Below are 14,811 nucleotides of genomic sequence, written 5' to 3'. Positions count from 1 at the left end.
AAATTAGACAATTGGTTCCTTTTTGTCTGCCTCCAACTCAGGAGCATGGATAATTAAGGATATATGAACAGGTGTTTTGAAATTGCTAGATGGAAAAATTGAATGTATTTCTCCTTGAACGGGTCTGAGGTACAATTAAGTTATTTGATATAATAAGTGTGATAAAACAGTGGAAAGATATAATGGAATTATATTTCTATCATCAAGCCACTTACTTCTTGAATTCTTGGTGACATATCAGATAATATTCTTCCCCAGGATCTCAGATTCATACCTTGAGAACTGCTGTCTAGGAGTCTGGGAAACTGTAATTGATAGGAAAAAAATATTTTAAAAACATACATGTGTGTGTGTGTGCAGTTCTACATATGCACGTTGGTGCTATCTGATCTCTGCTATGCTGGAAAAACATTTCCTACCTTCTTTCTGATTATAGGACCTCTTCTGCAAGACTGCTTTCAAAAACAAGTTTTTGTCTAACTGAGAAAATCAAAGGTTCTTATTCTCAACCCTGCTGAACTAGTCAATCACAAATAGTTTTATGGTGACATTAAATACACCAAAGTGATTCTGAATGCTGGTTTAGTGACACCAAACAAGACTCCTGGAGGAAAGAAAACAGAGCAGCTGCTGGTGCGTAAAGGAAGGCTGCGTGCGGACGGCGCCCATCTGTTCACCCGGGCTTTGCGGATGCTCGCAGGCTTCCTGGTCGTTGTTGTCCCTTTATGTCCTTTCCAGACAGGTTGTGTTTCTTTCTCTGTTTAGCACCAATCTCTTATGGATGAGTCGGCCAACTCCAGCACCTTTCTTTTCAAAGCTGCTGCTGGCAGCCTTGAATAGAGAGAGCAGTTCCCTCTCAGAGTCTCTGTCTCATGCTGGTGTTCTAGTGATCCCAGGCCTGTGCAGCAACACAGCGCTGTTGGCGTGTTTTCCACCGCTGTGGGGAAGGTGGGAGTTCATGAGTTTTCTGGCTCTGAGGCCCGGAGCCTGATGTGAACACCTTGTTTGCCGGAAATCAAGTTCAAGTCCTGAATGAATGACTTCATTCTTCATAGTTTCAAAATGATTGACATCACCAGTTCTCTGTTTTTTTTAGGATTGAATTCTTACTTTTGAGATGGTGATTCAGACTCAAGCATGCCCCTTGCGTAGGCCAGAGGGGATCTGCATTTTAACAAGCTCAACATATAATTATCATTCATATATTTGTGGACCACAAGCCACAAGCCTTGCCTTCTCATTTGCCAGTACCACTCTCCTAAATGCTGGGGGTACTGATCCAGCTGCAGCAAAGCAGAGAAGCAGGTGGAGTTAGGCTTTGAGCACCCTGGCCTATTTCTAGCTGTGGTCCTGCTCCCCTCTCTCCTGGCTGTAGGTGCAGGAGCCCTCATATTTCTCTCTGACTCTGAACTGAAGAATAAGTGTATATACACTTATGGAGCATTAGCATTTCAGGCTTACTTTATAACTGCAGTATGAAAGACCTCCTTATGCATGAGAGCTACAAAGCAGCAGGAGAATTTTCTAGACTAAGGAGCAGGAAAGCCACCATTGAAACTATAACCTTGAGAAATGTCTTTTCTCCTTAACCTTAATACTGGTCCCAGACTTTGGTCTTGCCATGACTACTTTGCAAACTCCTTGAAAATAGCTTCAGTGTTGGGCAAAGTACTTTAATTCCTGTTTTCCCATAAGAGGGTGGGGCTGAGAAGAGTAGGTAGGAAGGGAGGAAGCCAGCAGGTAAAAATGTATCCCAATGGTAAGATATCACTTAGTCCTGCTGACTCGCCTTCCAAACTACCTCCAATAAGAACTATTACAGATGAAAGGGGACATACTGCTGCTGCTGCTAAGTCGCTTCAGTCATGTCCGACTCTGTGCGGCCCCATAGACAGCAGCCCACCAGGCTCCCCCGTCCCTGGGATTCTCCAGGCAAGAACACTGGAGTGGGTTGCCATTTCCTTCTCCAATGCATGAAAGTGAAAGGTGAAAGTGAAGTCGCTCAGTCGTGTCCGACTCTTAGCGACCCCATGGACTGCAGCCTTCCAGGCTCCTCCGTCCAAGACATAACCAATTACAATGCTATTGTGAACCTTATTTTGACTTTGATATGAACAAACCACCTGTAACAAGCAAAGGGAAAGTTAACATAACAGGGTATTAGGTATTATTGAGGAATTAATTTTGCTGGGAGTGATCATAGAACTGTGGTTTTGTTAAAACAAGTAAGTTTTTATGTTAGAGATACATAGGGAAATATGTGAGGGTGAAATGTTGTGTGTGATTTGCTTTAAAAGACTTCAGGGAACAATGGAACAGATAAAACAAGAACAGCCAAATGTTGATAATAGTTGAAGCTGGGTGATGGGTGCATGGGCATTTATGATGTTATTTTCTCTTTTATAGTTATTTCTAAAATAAAATTCTAAAAATAAAAAGGTTTTTGCATGCATAAATAAATGAATATTGCATCAATACTCTCTCCTCTCTTTGTTCTTTGCTCACTAAACTGTTTAGCTTAAGTTCTCCTTGCTTCTTTCTCAGAACATCTTATCAGAACAGTCTTCTTGCTGACCTCTTGACCCTAATCTCCTTCCTTCAAATGCACCCTCCACACTATAGCCTGAGTTACCTAACATGACAATACAATCATGTTACTTCTCCCACACAAAGATCCTCCGTGGCTCCCTACTGTCTCCAGGAGAGAAGGTCAGTACCCATGCTGGACACACGTGACTTCTCATGAGCTGGTGCGTGGCTCCCTCCCAAGCCTTCTCTCCTACTTTTCCTTCAGAGTCTAGACTTCTTTCTACACTCCCTAATGTGCTGGCCCCTTTCTCATGCTTCCTGGCTTGTGCACATTGTCCATCTCCCTCCTCCGCTTGGTAAAGTTTTCCTCATTCTTCAAGGCTGATTCCTAAGACCACTATCTATATGAAAGACAGTGTTCTTATGGTAGATTTAGATGATGCTTCTTTTTATATGCTTCTTCACTCGCCCTTGCTCTGTTGAGTTCTTTTAAGGTGCCCTGTTTATTTCCTTCCTTGCACTCTTCACCATAGGTAATTATTCTACTGTTCACATGCTATCTGTCTCTCTTATTATACTCTAAGCTCCACGTAGACAGGAACTATGTCTGTGTGTTGGGCACACAGTAGACATTTAGGCACATATCAAATATGATGAATGAATGCTCATAGCAACAAGCAGGTGACTGTTTCTACACCTGCTACTTCATGAAATGGTATGCTTAAGGGCAGTACATAGATAGATAGGAAGATAGACAGATAGATAGGAAGAGATTTATTCTAAGGAATTGGCTCATGAAATTATGGAGGCTGGCCAATCCCAAGATCTTCAGGGTGAGTTGGTAGGCTAAGTGCATATTAGTTGTTCAGTTGTGTCCAACTCTTTGCCACCCCATGGACTGTAGCTCGTCAGACTCCTCTGTCCATGGAATTTTCTAGGCAAGACTACTGGAGTGGTTAGCCATTCCCTTCTCCAGGGGATCTTCCCAACACAGGGATTGAACCTGGGTCTTCTCCACTGCAGGTAGATTCTTTACGATCTGAGCCACCAGGGAAGCCCAAGCAGGCTGGAGACCCACAAAGAGTTGGTGTTTCAGTTTGCGTTCAAAAGCAGAAAAAGCATCAATGTCCCATTTCAAAGCCAGTAAGGCAGGAAGAATTCTCTCTTACTTGGGAGAAGGTCTTCCCTGCTCCACCCTTTATTCCCACATTTCTTAGAAGAACAATTCGCATTCAGTGATTCATTTCCTCACCAGCACTTCCCAGTCTCCTGCCTTCGTCATCCTAGCAAGATGATTTCACTAGAATCCCCAGTTTTAGAGTCTGAGGAATGCTTTCTGTTCTGCTCTTTTCAGACCTCTCTGCTCTTGACAATTGGTCATGTTCTTTTCCTCCATGACACTCGTCTTGCCTGGTTTCCTCTGTTCTCTCTCTGCCTGTCCCGTAAGCTCTTCTGCTTCCACCTTCCGCATATGTGCTGAGGTTCCTGAGGACCTCTATACCCTCGCTCTTCTCACTCCGCACACTCTCTCTGGGTTTTTTCATTCCCTTTATCATTTAATCCGCTACATTTTTGTTGATGACTTCTAAATCTGCATCTCCAACTTTAAATTGTTTGTTGGATAATTTGCTCAAATCCACTCCTAAACTGATCTCATTATCTTCTCCCAGACCAGCTTCTGTTCTGGGATGCCCTTTGTCAGTTGGTGGCACTGCCTCCTGCCCGTCACCAGAGCTGGAAGCCTGGGCGTCATGGGTGATTCTTCCCCATCCCATTGTCAAAATCCCAGCCTGAAGATCTAGAAGCTGGTGCTGAGTCTGAGTGTGGGCCAGGATGAGCCATCAAAATGTAGAGAGGGGAGAAAAGAGAAATAGGAAAGACAGCCTTAGAAAGAAGCTGGAATCAAGGGATGGAGATGAAAGAAGCTGTGCAGAGAAAAACAAGCAGGGTCCTAGATGATGGGAGGCACCTAAGAGAGACCTAAGAAGCCCAGAGGCACAGAAGATAAGCAACTGTCACATTCATGCACCCAGAGACTAGACAGGAATCAGTCAGTCACAGCTCCTATCACTTGTAAGCACTTTCTCTTCTTTGTGAGTTTGCTGTGGTTTTCCTCACTTAACGGTGGACTAGATACTATCTATCCCTGTGCTTTGCCTCAGTGGACAGCTTCTTTCCATCCTCTCTCCTTCATCTCCATAGGCTCTAGGCACAATCTGATCTTAACACTTGATCCTGCCTCAAATTCACATATTTAAAGCATCTGTGTCTCTGTCTATAGCTACATTGATATAGATAGATAGATACACATTTATAAGGCTCTTAATTTTACTTTTGAAATTTGCCTTTGACTAACTACATGGACATCACCAGATGATCAACACCGAAATCAGACTGATTATATTCTTTGCAGCCAAAGATGGAGAAGCTCTATACAGTCAACAAAAACAAGACCAGGAGCTGACTGTGGCTCAGATCATGAACTCCTTATTACCAAATTAAGACTCAAATTGAAGAAAGTAGGGAAAACCGCTAGATCATTCAGGTATCACCTAAATCAAATCCCTTATGATTATACAGTGGAAGTGAGAAATAGATTTAAGGACCTAGATCTTATAGACAGAGTGCCTGATGAACTATGGATGGAGGTTCGTGACACTGTACAGGAGACAGGGATCAAGACAATCCCCATGGAAAAGAAATGAAAAAAGCAAAATGGCTGTCTGGGGAGGCCTTACAAATAGCTGTGAAAAGAAGAGAGGTGAAAAGCAAAGGAGAAAAGGAAAGATATAAGCATCTGAATGCAGAGTTCCAAAGAATACGAAGAAGAGATAAGAAAGTCTTCCTCAGTGATCAATGCAAAGAAATAGAGGAAAACAACAGAATGGGAAAGACTAGAGATTTCTTCAAGAAAATTAGAGATACCAAGGGAACATTTCATGCAAAGATGGGCTCAATAAAGGACAGAAATGGTATGGACCTAACAGGAACAGAAGATATTAAGAAGAGGTGGCAAGAATACACAGAAGAACTGTACAAAAAAGATCTTCACAACCTGGATAATCACGATGGTGTGATCACTCATCTAGAGCCAGATATCCTGGAATGTGAAGTCAAGTGGGCCTTAGAAAGCATCACTACGAACAAAGCTAGTGGAGGTGATGGAATTCCAGTTGAGCTATTTCAAATCCTGAAAGATGATGCTGTGAAAGTGCTGCACTCAATATGCCAGCAAATTTGGAAAACTCAGGAGTGGCCACAGGACTGGAAAAGGTCAGTTTTCATTCCAATCCCAAAGAAAGGCAATGCCAAAGAATGCTTAAACTACCACACAATTGCACTCATCTCACATGCTAGTAAAGTAATGCTCAAAATTCTCCAAGCCAGGCTTCAGCAATATGTCAACAGAGAATATCCTGATGTTCAAGCTGGTTTTAGAAAAGGCAGAGGAACCAGAGATAAAATTGCCAACATCCACTGGATCATGGAAAAAGGAAGAGAGTTCCAGCAAAACATCTATTTCTGCTTTATTGACTATGCCAAAGCCTTTGACTGTGTGGATCACAATAAACTGTGGAAAATTCTGAAAGAGATGGGAATACCAGACCACCTGACCTGCCTCTTGAGAAACCTATATGCAGGTCAGGAAGCAACAGTTAGAACTGGACATGGAACAACAGACTGGTTCCAAATAGGAAAAGGAGTACGTCAAGGCTGTATATTGTCACCCTGCTTATTTAACTTCTATGCAGAGTACATCATGAGAAACGCTGGGCTGGAGGAAGCACAAGCTGGAATTAAGATTGCCGGGAGAAATATCAATAATCTCAGATATGCAGATGACACCAGCCTTATGGCAGAAAGTGAAAAGAAACTAAAAAGCCTCTTGATGAAAGTGAAAGAGGAGAGTGAAAAAGTTGGTTTAAAGCTCAACATTCAGAAAACTAAAATCATGGCATCCGGTCCCATCACTTCATGGGAAATAGACGGGGAAACAGTGGAAACAGTGTCAGACTTTATTTTTTGGGCTCCAAAATCCCTGCAGATGGTGACCGCAGCAATGAAATTAAAAGACGCTTACTCTTTGGAAGAAAAGTTATGACCAACCTAGATAGCATATTGAAAAGCAGAGACATTACTTTCCCGACTAAGGTTCGTCTAGTTAAGGCTATGGTTTTTCCAGTAGTCATGTATGGATGTGAGAGTTGGACTGTGAAGAAGGCTGAGGGCTGAAGAATTGATGCTTTTGAACTGTGGTGTTGGAAAAGACTCTTACAAGGAGATCCAACCAGTCCATTCTGAAGGAGATCAGCCCTGGGATTTCTTTGGAAGGAATGACGCTAAAGCTGAAACTCCAGTACTTTGGCCACCTCATGCGAAGAGTTGACTCATTGGAAAAGACTCTGACTGGGAGGGATTGGGGGCAGGAGGAGAAGGGGACGACAGAGGATGAGATGGCTGGATGGCATCACTGACTCGATGGACGTGAATCTGAGTGAACTCTGGGAGTTGGTGATGGACAGCGAGGCCTGGCGTGCGGCAATTCATGGGGTCACAAAGAGTCAGACACGACTGAGCGACTGAACTGAACTGAACTGAACTGCTCTATACAGTCAGCAAAAACAAGACCGGGAGCTGACTGTGGCTCAGATCATGAACTCCTTATCGCCAAATTCAGACTTAAATTGAAGAAAGTGGGGAAAACCACTAGACCATTCAGGTATGACCTAAATCAAATCCCTTATGATTATACAGTGGAAGTGAGAAATAGATTTAAGGGACTAGATCTGATAGACAGAGTGCCTGATGAACTATGGATGGAGGTTTGTGACACTGTACAGGAGACAGGGATCAAGACCATCCCCATGGAAAAGAAATGCAAAAAAGCAAAATGGCTGTCTGAGGAGGCCTTACAAATAGCTGTGAAAAGAAGAGAAGCGAAAGGTAAAGGAGAAAAGGAAAGCTATAAAAGTTCAGTGTTCCAAAGAATAGCAAGGAGAGATAAGAAAGCCTTCCTCAGCGATCAATGCAAAGAAATAAAGGAAAACAACAACTTTGGAAAGACTAGAGATCTCTTCAAGAAAATTAGAGATACCAAGGGAACATTTCATGCAAAGATGGGCTCAATAAAGGACAGAAATGGTATGGACCTAACAGGAGCAGAAGATATTAAGAAGAGGTGGCAAGAATACACAAAAGAACTGTACAAAGAACATCTTCATGACCCAGATAATCATGATGGTGTGACCACTCACCTAGAGTCAGACATCCTGGAATGTGAAGTCAAGTGGGCTTTACGAAGCATCACTATGAACAAAGCTAGTGGAGGTGATGGAAGTCCAGTTGAGCTATTTCAAATCCTAAAAAGATGATGCTGTGAAAGTGCTGCACTCAATATGCCAGCAAGTTTGGAAAACTCAGCAGTGGCCACAGGACTGGAAAAGGTCAGTTTTCATTCCAATTCCAAAGAAAGGAAATGCCAAAGAATGCTCAAACTACCACACAATTGCACTTATCTCCCATGCTAGTAAAGTAATCCTCAAAATTCACCAAGCCAGGCTTCAGCAATATGTGAACCGTGAACTCCCTGATGTTCAAGCTGGTTTTAGAAAAGGCAGAGGAACCAGAGATCAAATTGCTAACATCTGCTGGATCATGGAAAAAGGAAGAGAGTTCCAGAAAAACATCTGCTTTATTGACTATGCCAAAGCCTTTGACTGTGTGGATCACAATAAACTGTGGAAAATTCTTCAAGAGATGGGAATACCAGACCACCTGACCTGCCTCTTGAGAAACCTGTATGCAGGTCAGAAAGCAACAGTTAGAACTGGACATGGAACAACAGACTGGTTCCAAATAGGAAAAGGAGTACGTCAAGGCTGTATATTGTCACCCTGCTTATTTAACTTAATGCAAAGTACATCGTGATAAACGCTGGGCTGGAAGAAGCACAAGCTGGAATCAAGATTGGCAGGAGAAATATCAATAACCTCAGATATGCAGATGATACCACCCTTATGGCAGAAAGTGAAGAGGAACTAAAAAGCCTCTTGATGAAAGTGAAAGAGGAGAGTGAAAAAGTTGGCTTAAAGCTCAACATTCAGAAAACTAAGATTATGGCATCTGGTCCCATCACTTCATGGGAAATAGATGGGGAAACAGTGGAAACAGTGTCAGACTTTATTTTTTGGGCTCCAAAATCACTGCAGATGGTGACTGCAGCCATGAAATTAAAAGACGCTTACTCCTTGGAAGGAAAGTTATGACCAACCTAGACAGCATATTCAAAGGCAGAGACATTACTTTACCAACAAAGGTCTTTCTAGTCAAGGCTATAGTTTTTCAAGTGGTCATGTATGGTTGTGAGAGTTGGACTGTGAAGAAAGCTGAGTGCCAAAGAATTGATGCTTTAGAACTGTAGTGTTGGAGAAGACTCTTGAGAGTCCCTTGGACTGCAAGGAGATCCAACCAGTCCATCCTAAAGGAGATCAGTCCTGGGTGTTCATTGGAAGGACTGATGTTGAAGCTGAAACTCCAATACTTTGGCCACTGATGTGAAGAGCTGACTCTTTTGAAAAGAACCTGATGCTGGGAAAGATTGAGGGCAGGAGGAGAAGGGGACAACAGAGGATGAGATGGCTGGATGGCATCACCAACTCGATGGATATGAGTTTTGGTGGACTCCGGGAGTTGGTGATGGACAGGGAGGCCTGGCCTGCTGCAATTCATGGGGTTGCAAAGAGTCGGACACGACTGAGCGACTGAACTGAACTGAGCTCATTTAATGAATGATCTGGTACAGTGTCTAAGCAATCACTGCAAATACTTACTATTGTTTGTAAAGGGGAAGACTCTGAACTATAAACCCATTTTTTTAAATTTAGAATTTCATGAATATTAAACTTAACCATAAAGTTGAAAAATATTACCTTTCTTAAGGATTCAATTTAATGTTTATTAACTTTCATTTTAAAGCTTTTTCTTTGTATTTTGAAGCCATAATTTTTATTTTTAGTAAATGGTGAAAGATTTATGTGATCTGAAGAGAAACCAGAGTATGATTCATTTTTTATTTTTAGATCTCAAGCATTTTTGTAGGCCTCTGCAAACCCTGTTGCCCTTAGTTGCTAGGTTATCATTTTAGGGCCTAATAAAAGAACCTACCCACTCCATCTCATCCCATCCTCACCTTACTGGCCAGAGTCAGCTCATGTAAAACCACCTCATATTCTCCAGAAACCTTTCTTCCCCTCCACCGTCATGCTCTTCTTGCCCTCTTTCCCCTGGGTTAATGTACCCCATCTAGTTGCTCCTAAATCCTCTGTCCATTTCTCACTTTTACATTGGTTTGTATTTTTTAAAAGTCATCTCTCTTTCTGTTGTTGTTTTAGTTGCTAAGTCATGTCTGACTCTTTTGTGACCCTGTGGACTGTAGCCCATCAGGCTCCTCTGTCCATGGGAATTCTCAGGCAAGAATACTGGAGAGGGTTGGAGACCCAGGGGATCTTCCTGACCCAGAGGTTGAACCTGTGTCTCCAGCATTGGCAGGTGGATTCTCCATCGCTGAGCCACTTGGGAAGCCCCTCTGTCTTTCTACTATACTGTAAATTCATTAAGCATAGGAATACACTTTTAAAAATATGTATCTTCAGAGTATGGTACATAGTAAATGTGCAATAAATGTGTAGTGTATTACTTAATGAGAAAATAAACACAATCTAGTGGATAAGAGACCGAGTCTATTGTGATTTTAAGTTCCATGAGAGATGTTTTCACAGGATACAACGGTGACTTACAGAAAGGGTGTGGTCGGCTCTCCCTAGGGATGGGGGAAGCTAACAGTTGGTTACGCTTTGAAAGAAGACAAGGTGATGATCATGAGACTGAAGGCAGTGTTTATGGACAGAACAGGAGGGCCAGGAATTCCAGGTGGAGGAGGAACGTAAGGAGAGATGGCAAGAGAAACTAGAGGGTCCGCCAGTAAGAATGAGACCAGAAATTTGAGGAAGGGGGACAGGAGGAACCACTGCTGGAGGTACGTTTTTGTGTTTGGTTAACATTTTCCTTTTCAGTCTTGTCTGTTTTATAGAGTGAAGTAAATCAGAAAAAGAAAAACAAATATTTTATATTAGCACACATATATGAGGAATCTAAGAAAATGGTACACTATTTTCTGGGCTGGAATAGAGACACAAATGTAGAGACTAGATGTGTGGACATGGAGGGGGTGGTGTGGTGCGGACGGACTGAGCGATTGGGACTGACATATATCCACTGCCGTGTGTGAAACAGCTCGTGGGGCCCTGCCATAGAGCAGAGGGAACTCAGCTCACTGCTGCATGAAGACCTACACGGGTATAGGGCGGGAGGGAGGCTCAAGAGAGAGGGAATATATGTGTGAATACAGCTGATTCATGTTGCTGCACAGCAGAAACTGACAATATTATAAAGCAACTATATCCCATTGAAAACAATTTAATAATATTCATTATGTTAATGTAAAACTTTACTGAGTCCCAGTTGTGTCCCTGGTAGCACAGCTGCAATGCCTTTCCTAGCTCTTTCCAGTGGAGATGGTAAATAGCGAGGATCTAGTCCTCGCACCTTTGTTTTAGATGCCGCCTCCATCTCAGGATAGTGCTCCCCCAGGGAACACTTCATACGTGTCTGGTCACCAACTGTCTGATTGATGTTGCCATAAATTATAAAATAACTTTCCCAGGCTCCCTCCCCCAGTATCTATTCTAATTTGCATGGATTGTTCCTGCCAAAAGAACCGGAAGGGACTGTAAATTTATTTGAATGGAAATGTGAAAACATTTCTGGAAAAAAAGGTCACAGACATAAATGGCAAGTATCACTATCTCTCTCTCTCTCACACACACACACACACACACGCACACCACTGATTCCTATGCCAAATAAGTTTTCTCAATTTCCCAAACAACAAGTAACCCTTCTATGTCATGCATAGAACTCAGCACTCAAGTTGAACTCAACCCAAGTTCAAGACCTGATTAGATCTCATAAGGAAGATTGGATATACAAATAGGGCTATAGAAAAGTAGGTCTCTATCATCTTCCATCAGCTACGGGAGGTCTCAGGGGTTCCTGGGCCTTGGTCCAGAACTTGAAAAATGGATACAAGGTCCTACACAGTAGCCAAGAAAATTCTGGTTACATGAGGTCTCTGGGTTCTCAAGGGACAAGGTACATGCCTATCTTTTGGGACTATGTAATATTTTTTCTTGAGGCAGAATAAAGCATATTCCCTACTAACGGAGAAGGCAATGGCAACCCACTCCAGTACTCTTGCCTGGAAAATCCCATGGATGGAGGAGCCTGGTAGGCTGCAGTCCATGGGGTCTTGAAGAGTTGGACAAGACTGAGTGACTTCACTTTCACTTTCATGCACTGGAGAAGGAAATGGCAACCCACTCCAGTGTTCGTGGCTGGAGAATCCCAGGGACGGGGGAGCCTGGTGGACTGCCGTCGATGGGGTTGCACAGAGTCGGACACAACTGAAGCGACTTAGCAGCAGCAGCAGCTACTAAAAAAGTCTCATTTGAGCAATTCTTGCTGACACTTTGGATCCAACAGGTTAATCAAACAGATGCCACGCTGTCACAACAAAAAAGTCATGTTTTATGAGTTGAAATTTTTGTTTTACTTTCTCTGATTCAAAGAAGTCCATCTGGAAAACAGTATTGATTTCTAAGTTGAGGATCTAACACAAGGGTGAATAGGCAGCCTTGGGTTAAAAGTGTCTTTACAAGGATAACATGGCCTCTGGGAACTGGTGGAGGGCTCTGGAGTAAGGGATGAACTGCTGTTTTTAAAGCACCCAGACAGAGGTGAAAAGCAGAAGAAGCAGTAGACAGACAGTGAGGGGCCCACTGTGATTAATTGTGGGCCGCTACAGGAAATCCAGATTTATCCGGGAGGGAAGTTGTTGCTAGGCAACTGGAGGAATGTAGATTTGAAGCATGTTTGTTGCAACCTGACAGTTGTGAAGCATCAGATGAAAAGAGAGGAAACAAGCTTCAGTGGTGAGGGGGCAACCAGGAGGGGACACCCTGAGTACCAGGAAATGCGTCATGAGTAGAGAATTCAGACTAAATCACTCAGAGCAGTGGGGAAATGCCAAACTGTCTCTACTGGGAGAGGTCACAGAGACAAGCTGTCTCCCAGAACTGGGGAGGAGGGGCAGAGTCTGAATGAGAGGGTGGGCTCTTGAACAGACAAGTAATGGGACTCGCTCTGGCTCAACAGAAACTGGGCCTTTTTCTTCCCGTGGTGACTTCAGTTTTGTTTTCAGTATTTGTGGCTGATGAATGCAAAACTGAGTTTGGAATCTAGGGGCAGCCAAGAGACTACCCCTTGAAATAGTCCTCTTCCTAGTCTGAGGGTCTGGGGAGGAAGAATGTCCCACCTAAGTGTTTGAGGAGGTCACTTCTGGGAGTGGAGCGATGAGAGAGGCCCCCACAGAGCAGCTACATTCTTATTTTTGTAAGAGCAAAAATGCTTTTTGTTTCAAAGTGCTTTTCTACCTCTAATGTAAACTTCACCACTGAATCCTATGAGATCCATGGAATAGGTTTTGCTGTCTCAATTTTACACATGGGGAGGCTGAGTTCTTTGCAAATGACAGCAAGAAAGGGGCCAGTACAGAGCTGGGACCAGGCCCCTGACCACCGGGAGATCTTGTGTGCCCCAGCAGGCTGTCGGCCTTCTGGTCCTTTCTCTCTCTCTGGGGTCCTGTACTCAGGGGAGAAGCTGATTACTTCATAAGGAGAATTAAGGAAGAATCTGTGGCTGTATTTCAAATCTTTTGGACAGAATATACATGAATGGTAAGTAGGAAAGAAATTTTAATGCAAAAGCTCTTAACTTCGGGTCTGACTTCAGAGGCTTCAAGCGCCCCCACCTGCTGTGTGTCTGTGTGAACTCACATTTCTGTAGGGAAAAGGCTTAGAGCTGTTGTCACGTTCTCAAAGGCAGTCCTAATCTATAAAAAGATTAAGAACTACTGTTCTGGAGAGATAAGAAAACTCAGAGGCAGAAATCCCTCTTTAAACCAGTTTACCTTGGAGAAAACCGGATGCCTAACATGTTGCTGCTCTATCTGCAGCTACTGAATAAAGGCCTGAACCCCAGGACACTTTATCCTAAGAGCAGTCTTTGCAGGGGACTGTTTGTGTCCTAAGTGACTTTAGTTTTGACCTCTCAGTCTTTTTTTCCTTTTTAAATTCATAAAACTACAACTCATCTGGTAAGAAAATAAGCCCTGGCCTACTAGTGCCTGGAGCCGAAAAGAAACCATTGCAGGCCAAGGCCAATCAAGCCCATAATCCTAATATACATTTAACATACATTAATGTCCCTCTCTCTTCCATTTCATTTCTTTTTTTATCAAAATCAGCTTGCCAAAATTTTGAATTATAATAGACACATAATTTTGTAGCTACAGAAAGAATAAATACTAACACTGTAAATCAGCTGTATTTACTTACTGTGGCTAAATAATTTTCAAAAAACTAAAAAATCTATTCCTAACTTGATTTTCTTTTCGCTCAGCCTGCTGTACTTCCCTCCACATTGCTGACACCGAGCACCACCCCTTTCTCTTCCTTCTCCCTAGACACCCTGCAAAAATGGGAGAATGTTGACAGCCCAAAGATTCAAAGATGGGAGGAGAGAGATCATGAAGTGAAGTCACTAATGGGAGAAACCATCGCAAAATCCTGGAGACATGGGGCTTTTCCAGAGAATTTTGAGGAGGCAATGTCACCCGAAAACTGAAATGCATAGTTGAAATTTAACAAATTGCAACGAATGATCCAAGAGAGCAGAAACCATGGCCAGCTCACACTGAGCAGGGGCAGTCCACCCACACTTATTCCCAGTGATTCAGGAATTTAGGGCGCAGAGCCAAGAACAAAGCAGGACATTGAAAAGAACATGTAGTAAGCACCCCCAAGATTGGCCTTTCTCCTGTGGAACTCAATCAATGTTCAGCCACCCCATAGTCACAGAGACACAGGGAAAATGAAGTCAGAAAACTAAAAACGTGACAGAGTAGTAGCTGAGGGAAAGGAAAGAAAGCTGAATCATGTCACACTGGAAGCGACTGCAAAGGGGAAAACCACGGGCCAAAATGCCGGGGAGGCCAATTTCCTCTATCAGTGTCCACTGAGAAGGGGGAAGGGAGGGAAACGCAGATTTCCCAGCAGCGTGGCAGGTCTTGGCACCCGCCTCGGTTCCCCTGCCGAACTTCCACAA

At 43.2% G+C, this 14,811-nt stretch overlaps 1 protein-coding gene across 1 annotated transcript in view; it reads right to left on the bottom strand.

The window, feature by feature from the left end:
- The window catches only part of ABCA4 (ATP binding cassette subfamily A member 4), a 152,478-nt gene that overhangs the window by 108,088 nt on the left and 29,579 nt on the right, over positions 1-14,811 (bottom strand). Inside the window, exon 7 of the mRNA XM_068964606.1 lies at positions 216-305. Coding sequence (XP_068820707.1) covers positions 216-305 — 90 coding nt within the window. The remainder of the gene's footprint in view (positions 1-215; positions 306-14,811) is intronic.

This window comes from Capricornis sumatraensis, chromosome 2 (genome assembly GCF_032405125.1).
Source record: "Capricornis sumatraensis isolate serow.1 chromosome 2, serow.2, whole genome shotgun sequence".
NCBI lineage: Eukaryota > Metazoa > Chordata > Mammalia > Artiodactyla > Bovidae > Capricornis > Capricornis sumatraensis.
Note: the sequence above shows the minus strand (reverse complement) of the source record. Positions and strands in the feature narration are given on the sequence as shown.